The sequence below is a fragment of the Bubalus kerabau genome, chromosome 2 (assembly GCF_029407905.1).
Source record: "Bubalus kerabau isolate K-KA32 ecotype Philippines breed swamp buffalo chromosome 2, PCC_UOA_SB_1v2, whole genome shotgun sequence".
Classification (NCBI taxonomy): domain Eukaryota; kingdom Metazoa; phylum Chordata; class Mammalia; order Artiodactyla; family Bovidae; genus Bubalus; species Bubalus kerabau.
The window spans coordinates 113,355,385-113,375,461 of record NC_073625.1 but is presented as its reverse complement, the minus strand read 5'-3'; the positions used below and the strand labels follow the sequence as shown (position 1 = coordinate 113,375,461).

The 20,077-nt window shown below is 38.3% G+C and overlaps 2 protein-coding genes across 7 annotated transcripts in view; both read left to right on the top strand.

Annotated features, from left to right (window-relative positions):
• The window catches only part of PARP9 (poly(ADP-ribose) polymerase family member 9), a 31,005-nt gene extending 18,129 nt beyond the window's left edge, over positions 1-12,876 (top strand). For 2 of the 5 annotated variants that reach the window (XM_055568379.1, XM_055568380.1), the window contains exons 8-11: positions 3,016-3,381; positions 6,773-6,909; positions 7,574-7,748; positions 10,652-12,876. In XM_055568379.1, the coding sequence (XP_055424354.1) occupies positions 3,016-3,381; positions 6,773-6,909; positions 7,574-7,748; positions 10,652-11,022 (1,049 nt within the window). In that variant the 3' untranslated portion in view covers positions 11,023-12,876. The remainder of the gene's footprint in view (positions 1-3,015; positions 3,382-6,772; positions 6,910-7,573; positions 7,749-10,651) is intronic. The other 3 variants (XM_055568381.1, XM_055568382.1, XM_055568384.1) reach the window with 2 other exon arrangements.
• Positions 1-20,077, top strand: part of MIX23 (mitochondrial matrix import factor 23) — a 263,993-nt gene that overhangs the window by 91,428 nt on the left and 152,488 nt on the right. The window lies entirely within an intron of this gene.

Here is a 20,077-nt window from a genome sequence, read left to right as displayed (position 1 = left end):
AAAGTAGATTTATTTATATATTTTTAATTTTTTGGCTGTGCTGGGCAATATGTGGGATCTTATTTCCCTGACCAGGGATCGAACCTGTACCTCCTGCAGTGGAAGAACAGCGTCTTCAAAAATGGACTGCCAGGGAAGTCCCCTGAAATAAATTTGTAATCCACAACATTCTATAGATGTTAAGAACCCCATACATTCAACCAGCAATAGAAACTTTTAGGATATTTTCCATTCAGATCAAGATGATTTGCTTATTCCCTTTAATACAGGAGTTAACTTATGGACGTTCAGTGTCCAGCAGTGTTGAAAATGAAGAAAAGGGAACTTTAAGAGCTCTGGCCTGTGAATGCACCTCTTATGAGCCCATTTATCTATCTGTATAATGATGATAATGACAGTGTGGTGAGAATAACTGGAGATTATATATGTAAAAATGTTCTGTAAATTATGCAGCATTAAACAAAGGCCAGGGGATAAATAATGAATGAGAATCTGATGGACAAACTCCTCAGGTGACCTAGAAGAGGGAGGGATGCCCTGTAGCTGGAAGGGTGCAAGAATGAATTCATGGACAAGACAGTTCTAAGCTGTGCTTTGAGGATGGCAAAATTTTTCTTTTTTCTTACAGAATCTTTTTTATTGTTATTAAACTTAATTTTATTGGAGGATAATTGCTTTACAGTGTTGTGGTGGTTTCTGCTATATGTCAATGTGAATCAGTCATAATTAAATATATATACATATATATACACACACACACATATATATATACACATATCCCCTCCCTTTTTAGCCTCCCTTCCCAACCCTGGCAAGATTTTTCAATGGCCAGAGTTGGGTTGGTGGGGTTAGGGCACCCAAAGTGAAGAAAACTCACAGAAGCAAACAAACGTTGTGCATATTTGGGAAACCACAGTGAATGTAGGGAACCTAGATAGGAGGAGTTTTAGGAGGCAATAATATGGAAGAGGAACATACAAATGTCCCTATATCATGAATCTGAAAAATGGGGCCAGGCATTGCCATTTACTTCAGTAATTCTTGAGGATATCTGTAAAGGAATTATAGCACAGGTTAATAACTGACATTAATGATGATGATCTCAGATAATTAAGGAAAAGTTGGACTATTTAGGGAGGCAGAGAAGTACGCTTCCATTATAAATATTAAACTAACCAATAAAATGAAATATGTTTTGGTGCTGAAAGAGACTCCATTAGTGTTTTGAACAATTTAGTTACCTGGAAGAGCAACTCTTCTCTCCTGATAATGATGGATAAATGAAATATCACCATGTATTTTTAAAATTTTCTCCTAAAAAGTAATATAAACTCCCAAATAGAACAAGGGTTTGTTTTTTTTTAAAGTATGTCATCGATTTAAGAATCTCTTGTCATTTCTTACAGTTGTATAAAACTTTGGCTTTTATTGTTACCAGAGGGAGGCCATTCTCCCCCTTCTACTTCTAGGTGTGTCCTGGTACTTCTTCATAGCTCCTGATACCACCCAGTTACTATATGAGTGGAAAAGATGCTAATGACCGCTAATGAGATCCTGAGGTCACTCACTGGGAAGCAAGATTTTGAGCACTGTAGTCAGGCTGCCTGCATCTACAAGCTTCCTGGACACCACTTAGTCCTATAACTATGGGCATGTTACTAAATAATATTTCTGAATCAATTTCCTCATTTGTAATATGGAAAATACGAATAGTACCTACCCATCTCATAGGACTGTGAGAATTGGAAACAGAATACATATAAAGTACTTAGAATAATGCCTAGAAATAGTAAGTGTTCAACTTACTTTTTCCCCCTCAAAATATGTCTCTGAGATTCATCCATGTAGCTAAAAACTCCATTTCATTGCTATGATATTCCATCGTTGAAGGACATCTGGGTAGTTTCTAGTTTTTTGTGAACTCCTCGTGCACATCTTCTGATAAACAACTGCAAAAGTTTCTTTAAATAATATAATTATAGGAGTGGTTGTCCCAGTTTTACATCTGTCATGAATATATAGGAATTCCAGTTGCTCTATATGTTCTCCCAAACTCTTGATATTGTCAGACTTAGAATTTTTGCCAATCTGGTTATTTTTCATTTCCCTGATTATCAAAGAAGATGGGCATATTTTCACACATATATGGGCCATTTATATTTCCTTTTCTATGAAATCTTTTGCCCAACTGGCTACTGGTTTGCTTGTTTTTCTTAATAATTTGAGGGAATTCTTTATGTATTCTAGATACTGCTTCATCTAGCAATTCCCTCTTAGCTAGTCCATTGGCCTCCCTCCTTTTTTTCAGTTTGGATTCAGTCACTCTAATCTATCAGAGATTCTTCTTTGTATAAATCTTTTCTCCTGTGGAGGCAGATTGTGGAGAGAGGTACAGTGGGTGCATCGGAAATGAGTTCCATTTCCTTTTCTGGTGCAATATATACTGTGTTCAGTAGCAGTAGCTATAAAGCTCCAAATGCTGGTTATGGAGTTGCAAAATGTCCTGTCATAAAACAGGTAAGATATAAAAAGGAATCTCAGGTTATGAAATTATGGGTATTTCTTTCTTTCATTATACTCTGATAATTTCCAATTTTTCCATAGTAAACATGTATATTTTTTATAATCAGAAATACATGTCATTTTTTAAAAAACAATTTTCATTCTAAGTTCTATGGTTTTCAGAGATGTCTGATTTTAAACCTGGCGGTAATAAGAGTTTACAGAAAATCCTATCTAGTAAGAAATAATTGTTGGTTAACATCTAGGATGAGATTACAAGGTGAGCTCATCTGTAAATTGATCAAAGCAACACAGCAGGGGCAAGACATGATAAACTCTGTGTTCCCAAGGAGACTCTAAGCTATGTTTTTAGATTTTCTTTGTACCCAACACAGCTCTCAGAGATAGGTACTTAATTGAAGCTGCTACTGTTAAGGATGCTTAGGGCAAACACTGGCTATGGTGGTTTAAAACCCACCTGCCTTCTGTAGTTTCTTATGATAGTGTTTTCAGTCCCCCAGGAGACCAGAGAGAAGAAAGAAAACAGATTTCCTGTCATCAGTCTGATGGGATCCTACTGGGAAAAGATAGATGAGGCCAAAGCCTGGATCCAGAGGATACTGAGCTCCAAGGAGTGCCACATCATTGAGGACAAGCACATCCTCTACTTTGGAAAAAAGGAACACGATGATTTGTCTCTGCTTCAGAAAACCTTATGCATCTCTATCTCAGAGATTGTCACCCTGGGAAAGGCACATTTAGAGATTAGAGGAGCTCCGGCTGACCTCATTGAGGCAGTTATAAACATTGAACAGATGCTATGTAAAGTTCAAGAGGAAATGGCAAGAACAAAGGAGCAAGTCCTTTGGAGCTTGTCAGGTGAGTAACTTTCTATTAAATTAGAAAGTCAGCTCTTCCAGCTTTTGAGTGTGAGCATTCATATATGTAAGTGGGTGAGAGAAAGAATGGAAGAAGAGAGAACAAACTATGCTGGGTCTGTTTTAGGCCATAAACTTTTTTTTTTTGCTTGGTAACCATAAAAGGCCATAAACTTTTATAACCATTTTTTGACTCTACCAGCAAGGTTAATTATTAGTAAATGAAAACACACACACACACACACACACACACACATACACAATTGGATTTACTGATGATGACATGGATTGCCTAAGAGGCAACTACATGCAAAACCCAGGGTATCCCAAGCCTAGGCTCTAGGAAAAAAAAGTACATCCCTAATTCTGCAGATGGAACATTCAGATACAAACACATTCCACTTATTTAATTCATTTCTTTGAGTTTTATTGTAGTTATTTATTGCTGGCAGAGTTAAGAGCCCTAAAATTACTTACTCTGAGCCTTCTCACCAGCATCAATTGTTCATCGATACTGTGAGATCCAGTCAAGCATCACTCATTCAATGGGGCAAAATCCATCAAGATAACTGTGAGTCTTTGGGTCTCAAGAGATCCTTTAACTTAGTCCTAGAGCTCACTGGGAAATTATACCATTAAAAATATTGCCTTGGGAGACTGAGGCTAATTTTTTCATTTATTTGACTAATTTAAGCAGGTTAGTTATGAAACAGGAAGGTGAAAGTGCTGTGGACACAACTGGGTGAGGTGCCTGACCCAGACTTGGGCCGTAAGGGGGAAGTGTTGCAAACGGAGAAGTGAAGACTAGGTGGGAGTTAGTAAACAAAGAAAGAACTTTCAAGAAATCAGACCATCGCTAGGCCTAGGTTATGCAAGACTTTATAAACCACATGAAAATATTCAAAGTTTTTCTTGAAATACGTGGAGAACCTTGAATGATTTTAAGCAAAGACAAGGTCAAACTTGTATTTTAGAAAGATCATTGGTTGTAATGTGGAGAATGAATTTAGTACAAAAATTCAGATGTATAATTCCAAAGAATACCTTATTTTCGGCATGTGTTTGTAAAAATAGTTCAGGCAGATATAGTCGAAGTGAGTGGGAGTTCACAATAAATGTTGAGTCTATATTCCACAGAAAACCCAGTGTCGAAAAACACGGACAAAAGTAATATTCAAGAATGAGACCCAATATTATGATTTCTACTGAGCTTTTGAAATGTAGTGAATGTGGGTCTTTAAACTGACATTGATACTTCTTAAGAGAACAAGATTGAAAATAATACTGATCGCCTATAAAGCTTGTGACATTAAGTTCATTCATAAAGTTGGCCTACTTTCCCAGCTACTGGCAATTTAGTCATGTAAGTCCCCTGCTGTGCTGCAAGGTGGCATTTTTTGGCAGTTGGTGACTAAGCATATTATTCCACAGCAGTGTTTCAGAGGTTCATAAACCCTCAGCCCCTTCTAATCAGGTTAAGATCTTCATTAACAAAATGGACAATTTTGAAATGAGTTCTTACTACAGGGAACATCAGCTGTCCACATGAACAGTATGTTTTAAATAATAGAAGTTAGGCATCTCCTCTTTAATGGTGCTCTTTTAATCTTTCCTGGTGAGTGTTCCTGATAGCAGGAGTTTGTGGATCTTTGAGTTTCCAGTGCTCAGCCCAGTGCCTGGCATGTAATAGGAACTCAGTAAATGTTTGCTGAACTCTGAGATGGTTGGACGGCATCACTGACTCAATGAACATGAGTTTGAGCAAACTCGGGGAGATAGTGAAGAACTGGGAAGCCTGGTGTGCTGCAGTCCATGGGGTGGCATAGAGTAGGACACTAATTAGTGGCTAAACAATGGCAACAATATTATACTTGATAAATGTGAGTCATTACTCTCCAGATTTTTTTTTTTGTCATTTGCCACTTAGTGTATTTCATTTTGGAAGTTACCTCAATTTTTAAATAATTTTGTTAACACATAATTTATATACCATGAAGTTCATTCATTTAAAGTATACAATTCAATGGATTTTAGTATATATACAGAGTTGTACAGTGATTGCTATGATCTTATTTTTTTTTCATTTTTCACTGGAGAATAATTGCTTTACAGTGTTGTATTGGTTTCCGCTATACAACTCTCCACATTTAACTTACAGACTCTTCCTTTGAAATGTCCTGGCATGGGAGTTCTCTGCTATGGAGTTATGTCCCTCCTGCTCTCTTGCTTTCCAGAGTTACAACTTGGCCCTCTCTATGAGTTTCTCTGAATTTATAACATTTTTTTTGTGGTTAAATTGAGCATACTCAATTACATAATGTGCTGGGGATTAGGTCATTTTAGTATATTCAGTCTTATGTCAAAAAGAAAGTAAACTGAAAGAAAAGAAGCCTTTTGGTGGGTTTTCATTTGTTCACTCATGTATAGATATTTAGTCCAATGAGGAGCTCCTTTGGGCAATAAGTGGTTGTCCCTTAAATGTAAAATTGGAATGAAGGAAAGAAATTAAGGAAGGAAAGAAGGAAGAAAAAGAGGGGAAAGGAAGGAAGGTAGGAAAGACATTACATCATAAACTCAATCTCCAAATTTTGTTGGCCTTGGCTGGGTGGCATATGAATAACATATGTATTAAATATTCTGCCTTGCCCCTTACAGAAAGCACTGGGGAAACCAGGTTTATAACCTTAGGTCTGTACTTACTAACTTTGTGTTATTGAGCAAGTCACTTAACTAATCTGAGTTTCTATTTTCCTCTTTGTAAAATTGTGTTAATTATTTCAGTGGTGGTGTTGTAATACTCAAATGAGGTAGAGATATGAAACTGTTGTGAAAACTTTGAAGTGTTACATAAATGTCTTATTGTTTTCCATCACTCCTTAATATTTTCTTATGTTTGTCTTTTTTTGTTGATTGGCATCCTGGCTAGAAATATAAACATTTCCTATTAGCAAAACAACTATATGTCATCATTATGGCATTGATAGAGAAAATATATATTAATGCTCTTTTTCCTCTTATCCTCTCAACTTCATAATCTAAATCAGTCTGGGGACAAATTTATTACCCACCCCCCATTTTATCCTATGATTTCTCATGGAATTGTAGCTGTCATTGCATGCTGTAAATACACGAGGCATACAAATTAAACTGCTAATCTTCTCCTCCAAATTTTTATAATTTATTTCATCAAATTTCTGCTTATTTATTTATTTGGCTGGGCTGTGCTGCTTTTGGGAACTTAGTTTCTCAACCAGAAATTGAACCCAGGCCCTGGCAGTAGATACACCAAGTCCTAACCACTGAACCACCAGGAAATTCCCTCATTTAATCTCTTTACAAACCTTTTCCTCTCATAGATCACTGAGACAAAGTTTTATGTTACTTACTTTTAGGGCAGCACACTGATCAGCAACCAGAAAACCAGAATCAAATGAAGGAAAATACATTTCTGAAATGGCTAACGCTTTCAGCTCCAGAAATTCAGGATAAAAAAAAACAGTTTGAAGACTGTGGTTTGCGAGTTATAAAGGTATACTTAATTAAGGGAAGAATTTGACTCATCTTGCTATCATTTGGTTCCACAGCCAGAAGAAAAACTTGCCCACTGATGACTAAGCTAGTTGCTCATTGTCCTGCAATCCTAGGAGTTCGTCTGAAAGGACGGCAGGGATGGGTAGGGATGAGGGGTATTGTTGGAATCAAGTGGTAGAAAAAATGATGTTAGGATGTATAGAAGCATAGATCAAGACTCAGAGAAAAACTATCTGCCTATCTTGAAACAAAATGTTTTATTACATAAAATATATGTGTATATACATCACATAAAATATATATGATAAAAGAAGCATTTATCACACTGTATTGTAATTGTTTACCTATTTTTAATCTGTCACTAAACTATAAGCTTTAGGACAGCAAAGACTGTGTCTGCACTTGTCCATTTCATTACTAGTTCCTGGCACATAGAGACAGCTCAGTGAGTTTTTATTAAAGAAGGGATAGGGAATTTTGAAGAGATAGAAGTCAAAATAGGAGAAAGTTGGAGTCAGGAGAGACTCTTCTGTAACTTTATATGAAAAGCATATCACATGCAAAGTAATAAACACATAAATAAATAAATAAACACAGTATCAGGCAGTTTAAGTAGCATTTCTCCAGCATCTTTTTCAGTTTTTCATTTCCTTGGGCTGTAGGTAGAGAAGATAGACAATGTGCTTCTCATGGCTGCCTTCCAAGAAAGGAAGAAAATGATGGAAGGGAGACCCTCTGGAAAACCTGTGAGCTACAGGTTGTTTCAGCAAGTCCCACATCAGTTCTGCAAAATGGTATGCAGAGTCGGCTTTCACCGAGTGTACTCCATGCCCTGCGGTAGGTGTCAGCCCCTCATAGTTGGGTTACTGTATGTGGGAGTTGGTGAGCAGACATCAGCAGGTGACTCACCACTAATGGCACTGTTGCTTCAGTGAGGGCGTCATTTACACCTGGGATTTAGTGGTAAAGTCATTTGGAAAGGGTAATATTTAAAATTTATCTTTTATGTATTTTGTGGCTGGTGGGTTTTATTTTGATGAAAGTGTTTGCAGTAAGAGCTACAATTCACTGTTTTTCCCCTTTCTGTGTTTGTGGCCTCTCTACAGAGAGCACCCTGGAGCTTTTTTTTCTTCTCTTATCTTGACAAAAAATTATCAACAGTACCAAACCATCTTCCTCCTTAATTAAAAGAGCATTTTCCTGAATTTAATAAAGTTGATCTTTTCTCTTCCATCCTTTTCATTTCCTGTAGCTGCTAGGGAATGAATTAGGCATCATCTGGCGGGTGAAATGAATATTTTAAGTTCCTTCCCAGTTATGGGAGTCCTATGTATAGTAGCTTCTATGTCTCAGTTATACAAAAATATTGCATATTTTACCTCTGTATTTTCCACTTTAAATCTCTCCAGATGAAGGTAAGAAGTTTTTGTAGCCATCAAAGAGGATACCTGGCAATGCAGCTTGATTTTGCCTGGTCCATTAAAGATGTAGCTCTTGATCTTTACCTTTCAAATATGTAGCATGATCCTTGTTGTAGAGCCTACTCCAAGTCTTGATTTCTGGAAAGCAAAGGGTCTGGGAATCATCTTCTCTTTGCCCCAGAGAAAACATAAGCAATACGTAGGGTAAAAATTAAATATGAACAATTTTTCACCTGGGAATACAAACTGATAAATGAATCCCCACCAAGAAGTTTTTGAGTATAACCAGGAAAGTGATAATCAGTATGGTCCTTTCATTGGCAAAGTCTTAAAAATTCATGACTCCCATTTGCTCCTAAACCCATTGTAACTGGCTTTTCTGCACTCCACCACTGCTCCTTCTATTTTAACTTAAACTACTCTAAAAACATCAAGATCCTTCTATTTTCCAAATCCAGCAAGTGCCTGCTTTTCAGTTCTGTGACAGGTACTGCTAGTTGCCTACCCAATAACTATATATATTTCTTCTCCAAACAGCTAAGACACACACCATTCTCCCAAGGAAGACAGTCCCAAACACTCATCTTGTTTCCTCAGTCTCAAGTTCAGGCAGTCTTCTCTTAAAGCTTAGAGGCAAAGCAATTGTCCTGATACACTCATTGTATAATGATGTGAGAGCGAGCAGGAAAATTGCAATAAGAACTCCCCATTTCGAAAGGGGAGAAGGAAAACATTCAAGTCACTGGTCTGTACCGCTAACCACATGCTGCTGAATAGAAAGAACTCTATTCGGGGAGTGAAGTAAGACCCTTGTTTGCACTCCGGGGAAATCTTCATTTTGTACGCTGCCTTTGGTCACTTCTAGGTGCACTGCTTACCAGGGCTTGCCCCAGGGGTCTAGAATGTTCCCAGGCTACTGATAGCTGGACTTGTAGGGGTTTTTTTCAGCCATACAGCTCCTTTAAAAACTAAGCAGCATGAGGCCTGTTTGTTTCTGGCCAAGTTTGTGTCTTTTTAACCCAGCCAAAGATCCTGCCTCCATCTAGTCTTTAAGCCTCAAGATTCCAGTCTTTTACCTACTGGCCTCTGTGCTCTGCTCGTCTCCCTAGCCTTTAGCTTAACAGCCACTACCTTGAGGCAAATCAGACAGTAGATTCAGTGGGGAGATACTACTCATAACGTGACTTTTGCCTATGTGTCTGGTGAGAATGCTTAACTGCAGGTGCCTGAAAGAAGTGTCCTCTGCTAGATAAACCATGCTTGTTGTTGTTCAGTTGCTCAGTCATGTCCGACTCTTTGCAACCCCATGGACTGCAGCATGCCAGGCTTCCCTGTCCTCCACTATCTCTCCAGGGTTTGCTCAAATTCATGTCCACTGAGTCAGTGATGCTATCTAACCATCTCATCCTCTCCCGCCCCTTTCTCCTTTTGCCTTTAATCTTTCCCATCATCAGGGTCTTTTCCAATGAGTCGGCTCTTCGCAACCAATAGCCAAAGTATTGGAGCTTCAGCTTCAGCACCAGTTCATTCAGTAACTGCCTCAGGGCTTGGTCGGAAGTCAAGCTGCGGGGTTGGGATGTGATGGGGTCAGGCTTTGACTGTGTCTGAGGCCCAGTAAACCTGACACCTTTTTTTCTCTAATATTCAGCCATCTTCTCTAACAGACAGGCAGGGTTTTAGCCCCTGGCATCGTATCCAAACTCTAGGACACTTGCTCATACACAGTAAAGTGACTGCAAGCTGCAGATCTAGAGACGTTTCTGTTCCTCACTGTGGGTGTGTCTCGAGGGCCAGAACTAATGGGGCAGGTGAATGATTACATGGCATGATTTCAGGGATACCAGGAAAGCTGCCCTGGGTCTTTGTTGCTGCACAGGCTTTTCTCTAGTTGCAGCAAGCAGGGGCTATTCTCTAGTTGCAGTGCGCAGGCTTCTCATCACGGTGGCTTCTCAGGAGCACAGGCTCTAGGGCATGTGGGCTTCAGTATTTGCAGCTCCCAGCTCCAGAGCATAGGCTCACAGTTGTGACACAAAGGCCTAGTTGCTCTGTGGCACGTGGGGATCTTCCCTGATCAGGGGTCAAACCCATATCTCCTGCATTGGCAGGAGGATTCTTTATCAATGAGCCAGCGGAGAAGCCCTATTAGTGATAATTTGCCACCACTGAACAACTTTGGGTGTCTTTGCTTCAGACACAGGGACTTGAGATCAGGAACTGGTGTGTATTTGGGGGACTAGGGAGTGAATACATATTAGTACCCAAATAGGCAATACAGTTTGTCAGATCATAATAATCTTTAAATATTTTTTCTCTTATCAGACCAAAAATATGGAGCTGGAATATACTTCACCAAGAACCTCAAAAACATAGCACACAGGATCAAGAAAACATCTGCCACAGATAAGCTGATCTGTGTGTTTGAAGCTGAAGTGCTCACAGGCTTCTTCTGCCAGGGTAGTCAGTTAAATATTGTTCCCCCACCATTGTATCCTGGAACCATAGATAGCTATGACAGTGTGGTTGACAATGTTTCCAGCCCTGAAACCTTTGTCATTTTTAGTAACACACAGGCTGTGCCCCAGTATTTGTGGACTTGCATCCAGGATCATGTACAGGGTCACTCAAGACAAATGATGCTCTCTCCACAGCAGTCTTACGGGATATTCTCAAGTGGCAGCTCTGTTGATTAACCTCTACATTATTTTAACAACAAACAAGACCTTGCTTTGGAGGAACTAATCAAATAATAACCATCGGTGACTCAAAGGATGGTTTGAATATGTCAAATGGGTTGTCTTTATGGGCTGACTGGGTGATTGAAGGCTCAGCTACAAACCAGCATCTTAGTGCCTTCATCTTTGTCTCTGTCTCTTGGGGTTGGGGTGGATAGATACGATACCAACTAAAACACTTTCAGGACTATTCCCTCTCCTTCAAGTTGTCTTTTCATCTTCTTTACCGTAGGTAACAGCAAATATGCTTTATATGTAATGAAGACATTTTCCAGTATATAATCCAAATGCTTTTATTTTGTAAAATGATAATAGTGTAATATATTAAGACAGCAAGATGATTTCAGATTTTCCAGAAAATCTTACAAAGTGCTTTGGATATCAAAATAAACACCTTTATTAAAGTAACTGGCTCTGAAAATTATGTGTAAAATGAAATTATTTGGAGTGGAAGGATACCAGAAGGCTGATATTCTACTGAACCCCTTTTTGGATCAGTAGAGCTTTTTCAACCAATGCCACGCAAGCACCATGAGGCAAAATTATTAATTCATCCAATATATCTTGGTCACTAGATGTGTTTCACTTTCCAGGTGCTGGGAATATGATGCTGGACAAGACAAATGTCTTCCTAAAGCTTCCAACCTAAATAATCATAAAGGCAGCTATGGACAGCTTAACAAGTGTGACTTGGTATAACAAAGAGGAATTACAAATTCTTTGGAAAAATTTGAGGAGGAGAGGGATATATGAATCTGGGGTTGGGAGGAAGTCCTTCTGAAAGAAAATGAAACTCAAGTTGAGACCTGAAGAATTTTTAAGTTAGGTAAATTAAGGATAGAGCATACTGGGAGCAGAGTCCGAAGAGTGTCTTGTGCAGAGTTCTTAAAAAGCCTGAATCTGCTGACTGCGCTCATACTTGACTTCAGATTTCTGCCATGTAGTAGCCAGCTAATCTCAGCAGGTGTCTCTTTCCTATTCTGAGATCAATATTTCTCTACACTTCCAGACTTTCCTGACCCTCCTATCCTCAACCTCTTATCTAGAATACTTCTTCCTCATCTACGTTAACCAGCATTCTTCATCTTGAAAGAAGCATATCTATCGTCTCATATGGTACTGTCCTTGAATTTGGGGCAAGAGGCATCCCACCATGGACTTCCAATTTGAGAGGATTTCACTCTGACCTCCATCTGGCCATGCCTATCTCCACAAGGTGAGGAATGCATGGGGTCAAGAGAATGTATCCATTTGGGACCTGCACACCTCACTTCTAAGCCACCTACTAGGTACCTGGAAATTCTAATTTCCTGGCTAAATATTTAAAGTCTTTTTCCAGGGCCTGATTGGGCCTCTTCCTCAGGTATTTCCTTCCAAGGGTGGACTGTTCCACAGCCTACATCAAGAATGGTCATGGGAAAAAAAAAAAAAAAAAAGAATGGTCATGGGGTGACTATTTTCAGGAATGGAGCTTAGACATGAGGGCTGATGTGTTCACAGGTCTGTGCATGAGACTGTGATACAGAGCCAAGGGTGAGAGGACTGATCTGAAAGATCGAGCTTATGTTTAACAGAGATTTCAAAACATGATGGAGAACAGGCAGTGTTCACAAGGATAAGGAAAAAAACAAAATTCATACCAAGAAACCTATTGAAACTGTAGGCCACCAAAGAGCTGAACTTAAAAGCAGGCAGAGAGGACAGTCATTCAAGTCACCCACAAACGAACGACAATTAGACTAACAACATATTTCTTGTTGTAGGCAGTATAACGTCCTCCCTCTGCCCTTGCAAACATGTCCACACCTTAACCTCCTGAATCTGTGAATTTATTACCTTACATGGCAAAAGTCATTTTGCAGATGTGATTAAAGTTACCCTTCAGATGGGAAAAGTTCCCAGGATTCTCCAGGTGGGCCTAATCTAATCACCTAAGGAATGGCAGCATGAGAAGAGTTTGATGCCCTGTGCTTGTTCAGAGATGTAGGAGACTATGTGCAAGGATCAGTGAGAAGCTTCTAGGAGCTAAGGGTGGCCTTTAACTGACAACCAGCAAGGAAACTGAGCTCTTAATCCTTTAACTGCGTGGAACTGAATTCTGTCAATACCTGGAGTGAACAAGGAAATGGACTCAAAAGCTTCCAGAAAGGAGTGAAGCCTGCTAACATTTGATTTTAGCCCAGTGAGTCCTACACATGACTTCTGACCTATAGAACTATGAAGCAGTATAGTTGTGCTCTTTTAAATCCCTAAAGTTGTGCTAATTTGTTATGGCAGTAATAGAAAACTAATCCTGAAGCCTGAAGGCATTAGTGTAATATTTTCAAAGGGCTGACAAAAATGAACTATTAACCTAGAATTCCATAATTAGCCAAATTTTATTTTGCCTTAATTTTTGAATAAAGACACTCTCAGACCACCAAGAATGGAATTTACCAACAGTAGATAAACTTTCATTAAGGAATTTAATATTTACAGGATAAAATTCAGGGAGGAGGTGGAAAACATATCTAGGCTGCAAAAAGGCAGGATAAACAATGATAAATATGTAAATGGTAAACAATCATTGTCTATAAACAACTAATAATTTGGAGATTAAATAAGACTGAAATAGAACACTAAAAAAAGAACCATGTAAAAAAGTAAAATGGTAAATTAATGAATACAGTTAAGTAGTTAAAAGGGATTTTAAAGTCCTTGTGTTGTTTAAGAGATTAGTATTAAGTTTATTATGTAGATTAAAATTTAAGGACAGCCACTGAAGGAAGTAAAGTACCTAACTTCCAAATAGTAGACAAAAACTAAAGTAGTTTAAAAATCCAAAAAAGGGCAAATTGGAAAAGAGGCAAAAAAAAAATCAGAGTTAGTTTAACCATGATACCAAAAAATAGACAACAGTACAAGATAGGAAAAGTACAGATACTCACTTACATAAATAGATTCACAAATTCTAATCAAAATATTAAGAAATCTAATTCAGTTCTGTATAAATAAATTATGGTCGAGTTGGGTTTATTTCAGAAATGTAAATATAGGTTAACTTTAGAATATCTATTGATGTAACTCACTATATAACTATATTAAAGGGTATGTTCATTTGAATATATATGGAGAAATCATATGATAAAGAATTTATAAAAGGATATCTACCAAAAACCTAGAGCAAGCATCATATTTCATGGTAAAACATTAGAGTGATTCCCTACAAAATCAGGAATGAGACAGTGCTGCTTCCTATCACCATTTATCTTCAGCAGTGTATTAGAGCTCCTGTCAAGCACAGTAAAGAACAAACCAAAAGACTAAAAATGGAGAAACAAAAATGTCATTAAATCACTGGAAATATGATTGTCTACAGAAAGTCCAAGAAAATCTGGAGACAAATTACTAGAACTAATAAAATCATCCTGCAAAATTCTAAATAGGAATTTATATAAATCAATTTCATTTCTATGCATGAGAAACAGTAAATGTAAAAGCTTTTTTTAAACTTATATAATAGCAACAAAAAATAATACAACTAGAATTAAATTTACAAAAGATATATAAACATTTCATGAAAAAAAAGACAAAACATCATTGAAAGGAACCAAAGATGACCTAAATAATGGAGAGATATACTATATCTCATTAAGAGGAAGCCTCAGTGTAATAGAGATGTCTATTCTCCAAAAACTTAATCTCATCAATTCAATATAATTTCAATCAAAATCTTAAGAGGTTTTCTTCATAGGAGCCGATGGAGTAATTATAAAAAATATTAAACAAAAAGGTCCAAGAAGATCCAAGGCAATTTTAATGAAGAAAAACAAAGTGGAGGTGACTTGACCTGTAATGTACTGACTTATTATACTACTACAGTTATTAAGACGTGCTATTGGTGTAGGGATAGACAAAGAGACCAACTGAACAGGATAGAAAGCTCCAAAACAGACCTGTGCCAATATGGAAACTTGAGAATATGTGTATTTTGAATACATATATCAAATATATATGTATTGCTGCTGCTGCTGCTGCTAAGTTGCTTTAGTCATGTCCAACTCTGTGCGATCCCATAGACGGCAGCCCACCAGGCTCCCCCGATCCTGGGATTCTCCAGGCAAGAACACTGGAGTGGGTTGCCATTTCCTTCTCCAATGCATGAAAGTGAAAAGTGAAAGTGAAGTAGCTCAGTCATGTCCAACTCGTAGCGACCCCATGGATTGCAGCTTACCAAGCTCCTCCGTCCATGGGATTTTCTAGGCAAGAGTACTAGAGTGGGGTGCCATTGCCTTCTCCGGTATATGTATTGACTACCCCCCAAATATGTAAATTTATATGATAAAGAGAGAAGAATTACAGTGAAACAAATTAACATGCCGGTTATCCAAAACTGTCTAATAATCCTTGACGAGGCCCCAAAGGAGTCTAGAAAAGGATGAACCAACTGAACCTGAATTATTCAATATTATATGCATGTTGTGACAAAACTTCAATAAATAAAAAACCAATTTGTTAGAAATAAGACTGTTTCAGACATAAAAAAAAAAAAAAAGTCCTTAGGAAAAAGCAGGGCTTCCAGGTAGCTCAGTGGTAAAGAATCTGCCTGCCAATGCAGAAGACACTGATTCAGTCCCTGATTTGGGAAGATCCCATGTGCTGTGCAGCAACTGAGCCCATGTGCCACAACTACTGAGCCTGTGCTCTAGAGCCCTGTGAGACAACTACTCAAGCTCATGTGTCATAGGGCCCATGCTCTGCAACAAGAGAAGCCACCGCAATGAGAAGCCTGTGCACCACAACTAGAGAGTAGCCTGCGCCCTGCCACAACTAGAGAAAATCCTGAAGACCTACCTCAGCCAAAAATATTTTTTTAAAAAAGAAAACATCAACCAAATTAAACAGAATTTTCTGAATTTCTTCACTAAACTGTAAATTCATTTGGAATCTAACTTCAACTTCACAAGTTCAAATTACTTCTATGCTTTAAAACCATTTTCCCTGGGGAGGAGAGATCTAACTTTTGATGACATACAATGTGCTTCAGAGTGTTTTAAGAACAATGGGCATTTTAGATATGGAGATGGTTAATTTACATGTATGGATGTGAGGGGGAGGGCAATGGCAACCCATTCCAGTACTCTTGCCTGGCAAATCCCATGGACAGAGGAGCCTGGTAGGCTGCAGTCCATGGGGTCGCTAAGAGTCAGACACGACTGAGCGACTTCACTTTCACTTTTCACTTTCATGCATTGGAGAAGGAAATGGCAACCCACTCCAGTGTTCTTGCCTGGAGAATCCCAGGGACGGGGGAGCCTGGTGGGCTGCCGTCTCTGGGGTCACACAGAGTCGGACACAACTGAAGCGACTTAGCAGCAGCAGCAGCAGCAGCAGCATGGATGTGAGAGTTGGACTATAAAGAAAGCTGAGCACCAAAGAATTGATACTTTTGAACTGTGGTGTTGGAGAAGACTCTTGAGAGTCCCTTAGACTGCAAGGAGATCCAATCAGTCCATCCCAAAGGAAATCAGTCCTGAATATTCATTGGAAGGAATGATGCTGCAGCTGAAACTCCAGTACTTTGGCCACCTGATTCGAAGAACCGACTCACTGGAAAAGACCCTGATTCTGGGAAAGATTGAAGGAAGGAGGAGAAGGGGATGACACAGAATGAGATGGTTGGATGGCATCACGGACTCTATGGACATGAGATTGAGTAAGCTCTGGGAGTTGGTGATGAACAGGGAAGCCTGGTGTGTGTGCTGCAGTCCATGGGGTTGCAGAGTCGGACACAACTGAGCGACTGAACTGAACTGAATTTACAGATGCAAAGGACCTGACTGACAAACAGTTGATTTACCAAAGTAAGTCTGTATATACAAAATTGGTGGACATTTGGGAGAACTGGAAATAAATTCCTTCAATTTTAAAAACCTGCTGCACTAATAATTAAAAATCCTAACTCTTCTTTGCTCAAACACTCATTTGTACCAACAATAGCAAGAATTAGTACTATGCAGGCAGAGGAACAGAGCTGCAAGTCAAAAGTAATTTTATGTTTGGCTATATTCAGTTTTACCATTATGTAAAATAATAGATATCATAAAGTTTCAGGCAGTTCAGAGAAATATTGATGAAAAAGGAAACAAGAAAGTATAAAAATATTCCATTGTATCACGGGACAAAAACATATCATTGTTTTTTTAAAGAGATAGAATATCTTTTTTTTAATTTATTTGTTTTAGTTGGAGGCTAATTACTTTACAATATTGTAGTGGCTTTTGCCATACATTGATATGAATCAGCCATGGGTTTACATATGTGAACCCCCCTCCCACCTCCCTCCTCATCCCATCCCTCTGGGTCATCCCAGTGCACGAGCCCTGAGCACTCTGTCTCATGCATCGAACCTGGACTGGTGATCTGTTTCATATATGATAATATACATGTTTCAATGCTATTCTCTCAAATCATCCCACCCTCGCCTTCTCCCACAGAGTCCAAAAGACTGTTCTATACATCTGTGTCTCTTTTGCTGTCTTGCATATAGGGTTATCATTACCATCTTTCTAAATTCCATATATATGCATTAATATACAGTATTGGTGTTTTTCTTTCTGGCTTACTTCACTCTGTATAATAGGCTCCAGTTTCATCCACCTCATTAGAACGGATTCAAATGTATTCTTTTTAATGGCTGAGTAGTATTCCATTGTGTATATGTACCACAGCTTTCTTATCCATTCATCTGCTGATGGATATCTAGGTTGCTTCCATGTCCTGGCTATTATAAACAGTGCTGCAAAGAACATTGGGGTACACGTGTCTCTTTCAATTCTGGTTTCCTTGGTGTGTATGCCCAGCAGTGGGATTGCTGGGTCATATGGCAGTTCTATTTCCAGTTTTTTAAGGAATCTCCACATTGTTCTCCACAGTGGCTGTACTAGTTTGCATTCCCACCAACAGTGTAAGAGGGTTCCCTTTTCTTCACACCCTCTCCAGCATTTATTGTCTGTAGATTTTTGGATAGCAGCCATTCTGACCAGAGTGAGATGGTACCTCATTGTGGTTTTGATTTGCATTTCTCTGATAATGAGTGATGTTGAGCATCTTTTCATGTGTTTGTTAGCCATCTGTATGTTTTCTTTGGAGAAATGTCTGTTTAGTTCTTTGGCCCATTTTTTGATTGGGTCGTTTATTTTTCTGGAATTGAGCTGCAGGAGCTGCTTGTATATTTTTGAGATTAATTCTCTGTCAGTTGCTTCATTTGCTATTATTTTCTCCCATTCTGAAGGCTGTCTTTTCACTTTGCTTATAGTTTTTTTCATTGTGCAAAAGCTTTTAAGTTTAATTAGGTCCCATTTGTTTATTTTTGCTTTTATTTCCATTACTCTGGGAGGTGGGTCATAGAGGATCCTGCTGTGATTTATGTCGGAGAGTGTTTTGCCTATGTTTCCCTCTAGGAGTTTTATAGTTTCTGGTCTTACAGTTAGATCTTTAATCCATTTTGAGTTTATTTTCGTGTATGGTGTTAGAAAGTGTTCTAGTTTCATTCTTTTACAAGTGGTTGACCAGTTTTCCCAGCACCACTTGTTGAAGAGATTGTGTTTTCTCCCTTGTATATTCTTGCCTCCTTTGTCAAAGATAAGGTGTCCATAGGTGTGTGGATTTATCTCTGGGCTTTCTATTTTGTTCCATTGAACTATATTTCTGTCTTTGTGTCATTATCAGACTGTCTTGCTGACTGTGGCTTTGTAGTATAGCCTGAAGTCAGGCAGGTTGATTCCTCCTGTTCCATTTTTCTTTCTCAAGATTGCTTTGGGTATTCAAGATTTTTTGTATTTCCATACAAATTGTGAAATTATTTGTTCTAGTTCTGTGAATAATACCCTTGGTAGCTTGATAGGGATTGCATTGAATCTATAGATTGCTTTGGGTAGTATACTCATTTTCACTGTATTGATTCTTCCAATCCATGAACATGGTATATTTCTCCATCTATTTGTGTCCTCTTTGATTTCTTTCATCAGTGTTTTATAGTTTTCTATATAAAGGTCTTTTGTTTCTTTAGGTAGATATATTCCTAAGTATTTTATTCTTTTTGTTGCAGTGGTGAATGGAATTGTTTCCTTAATTTCTCTTTCTGTTTTCTCATTGTTAGTGTATATGCAGGGGATTTCTGTGTGTTATTTTTATATCCTGCAACTTTACTATATTCATTGATTAGCTCTAATAATTTTCTGGTGGAGTCTTTAGGGTTTTCTATGTAGAGGATCATGTCATCTGCAAACAGTGAGAGTTTACTTCTTTTCCAATTTGGATTCCTTTTATTTCTTTTTCTGCTCTGATCGCTGTGGCTAAAACTTTCAAAACTATGTTGAATAGTAGTAGTGAGAGTGGGCACCCTTGCCTTGTTCCTGACTTTAGGGGAAATTCTTTCAATTTTTCACCATTGAGGATAATGTTTGCTGTGAGTTTGTCATAGATAGCTTTTATTATGTTGAGGTATGTTCCTTCTAGTCCTGCTTTCTGGAGAGTTTTTATCATAAATGGATGTTGAATTTTGTCAAAGGCTTTTTCTGCATCTATTGAGATAATCATATGGTTTTTATCTTTCAATTTGTTAATGTGGTGTATTACATTGATTGATTTGCGGATATTAAAGAATCCTCGCTTTCCTGGGATAAAGCCCACTTGGTCATGATGTATGATCTTTTTAATATGTTGTTGGGTTCTGTTTGCTAGAATTTTGTTAAGGATTTTTGCATCTATGTTCATCAGTGATATTGGCCTGTAGTTTCCTTTTTTTGTGGCATCTTTGTCTGGTTTTTAGTATCAGGGTGATGGTGGCCTCATAGAATGAGTTTTGAAGTTTACCTTCTGCAATTTTCTGGAAGAGTTTGAGTAAGATAGGTGTTAGCTCTTCTCTAAATTTTTGGTAGAATTCAGCTGTGAAGCCATCTGGTCCTCGGCTTTTGTTTGCTGGAAGATTTCTGATTACAGTTTCGATTTCTGTGCTTGTGATGGGTCTGTT